The sequence below is a fragment of the Alosa sapidissima genome, chromosome 11, assembly GCF_018492685.1.
Source record: "Alosa sapidissima isolate fAloSap1 chromosome 11, fAloSap1.pri, whole genome shotgun sequence".
Taxonomy (NCBI): domain Eukaryota; kingdom Metazoa; phylum Chordata; class Actinopteri; order Clupeiformes; family Clupeidae; genus Alosa; species Alosa sapidissima.
Window position 1 is genome coordinate 28,720,599 of NC_055967.1, and position 4,782 is coordinate 28,725,380.

Genomic DNA, 4,782 nt, shown 5'->3' on the forward strand with positions numbered 1-4,782 from the left:
GTTTTTCTCAGTCGCTTTAGTGCTTTTCTCACATCACTATTCTTAAGCATTCATTTGCACAGCAGTTAGTGCATTTCTCAAAACAATTATTGCAAACTGCAAAACCTAGTGGATAACCTGCAAAAACACGTCACTTTCTCAAAATGGATAGTCCATTCCTCAAAGGCAAGTATTTATGTCAATGAAACTGCCAGTGTCATCAAAATGAGAAGTCTTGACACCATCGTTTATGAACAAGATAGTCAAATGGCTTTGTCATGTTTTCATTACGAGTTTATGCTCTCAGTGTTTTCCCATGCATAAAAAGGTCAGAACTCGGTGACACTACCTGAAAATGCTCAAGACAGCACTATTCAGTACTTGTACAGCCATTTGAAAACTACAGTAAAGTTACAAATTGCTGTAGTTAGGGGAGTAAGTGAGTACAAGACACTGAATATGTACGTTTCACAGTTTTACTGTATATGCTCTTTGCAATTCTACAGCATTGTGACAGAATTTGATAACTAGTTCACCAATTTTGTATGTAATGACTCAAGCAATGAAATGAAGACTATTAGTTTTATTGGAAATGACTATTCAGTATCCATAAGTATAGTTAATTTTGACTGACATGACAAAGCAACTGATATATGTTCAAAAGCATTTGCAATTTGTTCAGAGGAAGGAGAAATTGCTACTATGATGTGCACAAATGACTTAATGTTGTGGAGGCTGAACTAATATGAGAATTTTCATTCTAATTTGAGAAAAGCACCAAAGCGACTGAGAAAAACTGTATTATGAGCTGCCAAGAAGTGCTCATAGTGTTTCACACTGATAGTTTTGATTAAAGTCTAGGCCTATGCTGTGTGCTGTGCAAATTGGGGATATGGATTGGTTAAAATAGTTATTGTGTGTTAGGTTCTTGTCCACTGTGACCTTTGGGCTAATAGAACTGTTAAACTAGCAGATGCTATTACACTGTACGACGTATGTTGTTGTTTTGTGTGTGTGTGGTAAATTCTTATGTGTGTCTTAATGGAATCTGGTTATGTTAGTTGCTACACTTCTCGCCCTTGTCTGTTGATTTGTTGATACTAATGAATACTAATGTGTATGCTCAATAATGTGTAAATGAAATATAGTCAGATTTGAGCCGTTTAAATACTGTGTGTAACCTATTTGGATGTGTTCTCGTCGGCTTTTGGGACAGAAAATCCTCTGTCTCAGCAGCTAAACTCTGCTGTTGGTCTGATCGTCTGATCGTCCTCTCCTCTCCAGTCCTCTCCTTTTTGTCCGTTGCTGACCAGAGGCTCCTACTGATGCTGGTCCCTCTGAGTCGATTCACTCTCGTCCTGCTGCTCCTGGTCTCTCAGTCGATCCACTTTGCGCTTTAAAAAAGTAAATTCTAACAGGGCGGACATTTTCAGGAGAGGAATCACACCACTTTTTTCGACCTGAAAGGGACACAGAGCCTTAAATCAACCCATTGGTCATCCAGGTGACATTCATTTTCATTCTGTGGACAAACACCAACCGGTTTAAACAGACAACACTTTTGCCACCACGTTACATCCAGGTCTACATGAGGAACAATCTCTTTTAAAGTTTTTCTAATTGTGTACGTTTCATTACCATTCTTAGAAAACAAATGCAACAAGGACTTAATTATAACTGAAGCTGAAACAGTTACACTTGCAATGCAGTAAGCACAAGGAATTCCCTCCAGGGCTTAAAAAAGATCCAAGCTGTGTTGTAAGCAGAAAGATTAGCGACTCACGTTTTCTCATGCCCCAGACCAAAACCAAAACAATGACGATCAACACTAGCAAAGCAACAGCCACTGCAGTCAATGTAGTGTTTCCAGCTCCGCCATCATGCGATCGATTCACTAAAAAAAATAAACCATGTCACTTTAGTGTTTTTTTTTAACAATTGCAGTGCATGTATGAGGTATCATTAGCTCACTCAACCAGACTTGTAAACACAGAGCAGGATAAGGTGAAGTGACACATTAACTCTCTCTCATCGCCACCCCCTCTTCCGTGTGTGTAGGGTAGTCTGGTTCAGAGTCGTACCTCCCCGTCGGTCATAACACACTGAAAGTCCCTAACATCGGTATGATAACACCTCATCTGTAGGCTACACTCAAACACATTTTAAATAAGGTGTCACCAGACCAGCTAAGCTGGTAGGTAAATCATCCATAGCACAAACTGATTTTTTGTAATATTTATGTAGCACTATACAGCCGTGTTTGTACACAAATGTCTACGCTGATTGAGGAGCATATTGATGTTATAAGTGGGGCCTATCAAAAGCCTATTACTTTGGTAGAAATTGCTTTGTTACATTTTGTAAACCTTCGTTTGAATACGCTGATTGAGGAGTACTGCTAGCAATACAGCTTGATTATCCTTACCGTCTTCTGTCAACACCAGTAGGCAATAAAACAATACAGCTTGATTATCCTTACCGTCTTCCTTCAACACCAGTAAGGTAGTAGTGTTCTGGTACTTAGGCCTTCCGCTTCCATCGTAAAAGGCAATACATTGAAAGGTGGTGAGGTTGTCTTGCTCAGAGACGTTGCATAACTCCAGACTGAAGTTGCCAAACTGTAGCTGACTGGTGAAGAGCTGGGTCCTGTTGTGGTAGGTGGAGGACTGATGTCCAAACTCCTCCTGGCCTTTGTTGAAGACGTGAACCACCAGGTCTGTTTTGTCTGTTTGCCAGTACACTCGGATGTTACCCAGAGAGGGACGTGGGAGTGGGAGCAGACAGGGTAGAAGAGCACGTTGTCCCACAGTCACCTGCTGCAGGCTCTCATGCTGTTCCTGCACTACCGCTCCTGAAAGAGAGAGGAGGACTCACTTTACTGTCAAACATAATACATTCCTTGGGATAGACTAGTCAGAAGACACACACACATGCACATTGTGGCAACCTCTGCAGGTACTGTATATCTGCTTCCCCTGCCGGGCGTATTGTGCTTTCCTTTTCCCACAGACGCTGATCTCCCTACCTGTTGGAGGCGTGTCATAGCTGAACATAAGGCCTCTCTTCTGCGGTCTTTGAAGTCAAGTAACGTCAAGTCAAGTTTATTTATATAGCACATTTCATACACAGAGGTCATTCAATGTGCTTACATAAACAGCAGACTGTAATTACAAATAAAAGCATAGAAGGGCAATATAGTCAAAGAATAGATCAAAAGGTAAAGATCATAATAAAAAGAAAACGCACAAGGTAAAATCATTTGGTCTTTGGAGAGAGATTACTTTGAGTGGCATTACATGACTTCTTGAGAATTGTAATAGCCTAATAAACTCAGTGTTTTTGATCTTGAAATGTCCGGTGTCTGTCAAACTTTATTGCAGTATCAAAGCATATTGATGTTATAAGTGGGGCCTATCAAAAGCCTATTACTTTGGTAGAAATTGCTTTGTTACATTTTGTAAACCTTCGTTTGAATAGTCCATTAGTTGTAAAGAGATTTTGTCTTGCCCAACAATGTTTTGAGAACTTTCTCTATGCGTTGTCGTGTTTGCATTTGAGCAGTCACGGGGTACGTGGTTGGAGTGGTTGTCTCGGGGGCACATCCAAGATTACGGCCTATATGAATTCCAAAATATATCGATTCTATATTTTGGGGACAGACTGTAGGATCGCCAGTCATGTGAATGATCAAGCCATGACAATATTCAATATTATTGGTGGTGCCAGGGTGGTGGGGCCCCCAAATGAAACTCTGAATACCACAGTTCTACAGCGTACAGAGGTACAGTGAACACAGAACAGAGTTCTCTTGAAGACACACAGTTATCTAAGTTCATACATTTACAGTAACTGTATTCTACTCTATCTCTCTCTCTTTCTCTCTCTCTCTCACACACACACACACACTCAGAGCAACTCGTGACGTTACCAACATGTGCAATATGGGTGTCGCCATTTTGGATCCACATGGTATAAATGTGGTTTACAATTATAAACATGTCCTATCATAGATTATAGGCCTCCACCAATGACTGAATATGAACATAAAGTATATAATTTTACATATAAAAGTTAATGTATTACCACAGATTGCACAAACAAAAATGGTGTTGTACAAACACACCATCTCACTCGTAAGCAGTGTACACAAGGCTACACAAGGCTACACACACTAAAGCCACAGTCTCATTCTAAATTATCATCATCTGTGTGGATTGTAAACATACCATATATTTTCCCCTCAAGCAGAATGCATATTACAATCCAGTTGAACAGGTATTGTCCAGCCATCCTCATCTCAAGAGAAAACCAGCCGTGACTTTTTGCAGCCCGATAAATAAGGAAGTGGTTTCCATGCATTATTCGAGAGTGAGTCTGAAAGTATGAAGTTTAGATAGATTCTGAAAAGTCTTGATCTCCACCCACTGCTCGATAGCATTGATGGTTGAAGTGTATTCTCTGTATTGGAGACGTGTTTCAGGGTATTGAGTTGTTGGTTTCCTGGTTCTAGTCTGATGTTGGGCTCTTCCGACTTCCTGTACTTTCCCACAAGGCCATGCAAAAGTATCAGCCAAAAGGAAATAAGGAACATAAACAGTAAACATGTTTAAGTTCCTTAAAAGGCCTCATGAGATGAACATCTATGAAATGGCTAATAACTCCACTAACCTTGTCTCTAGTTTTTACTTCAGATATATGATCAGATATCAAATTATAGGCCCAAAAATGAACACACACACACAATAATAATAATAATAATAATAATAATAGCAATAACAATCATAATAATGATAATTATTATTA

At 39.8% G+C, this 4,782-nt stretch overlaps 1 protein-coding gene across 2 annotated transcripts; it reads right to left on the bottom strand.

The window, feature by feature from the left end:
* Positions 1-623: 623 nt before the first annotated feature.
* On the bottom strand, positions 624-4,496 carry LOC121724198 (ICOS ligand-like). Of its 2 annotated transcripts, XM_042110594.1 has the most exons (4): positions 4,206-4,496; positions 2,459-2,830; positions 1,763-1,873; positions 624-1,439 (listed from the first exon to the last, which is right to left on the bottom strand). In XM_042110594.1, the coding sequence occupies exons 1-4, from the start codon at positions 4,336-4,338 to the stop codon at positions 1,327-1,329; spliced, it is 729 nt and encodes a 242-aa protein (XP_041966528.1). In that variant the 5' UTR covers positions 4,339-4,496; the 3' UTR covers positions 624-1,326. The 2 variants fall into 2 exon arrangements, with proteins under 2 accessions (XP_041966528.1, XP_041966529.1); XM_042110595.1 differs by lacking the exon at positions 1,763-1,873 and having other exon boundaries at positions 624-1,440; positions 2,485-2,830.
* Positions 4,497-4,782: the final 286 nt, after the last annotated feature.

Excerpts from the sequence above, each read along its gene's own strand:
- LOC121724198 (XM_042110594.1), bottom strand. The coding sequence starts at position 4,338 with ATGCATGGAAACCACTTCCTTATTTATCGGGCTGCAAAAAGTCACGGC. Across the intron at positions 2,831-4,205 it reads GCTTGAGGGGAAAATATATG|GAGCGGTAGTGCAGGAACAG; the intron begins GTATGTTTACAA and ends TCTCTCTTTCAG. Across the intron at positions 1,874-2,458 it reads ACTGGTGTTGAAGGAAGACG|TGAATCGATCGCATGATGGC; the intron begins GTAAGGATAATC and ends TATTTTTTTTAG.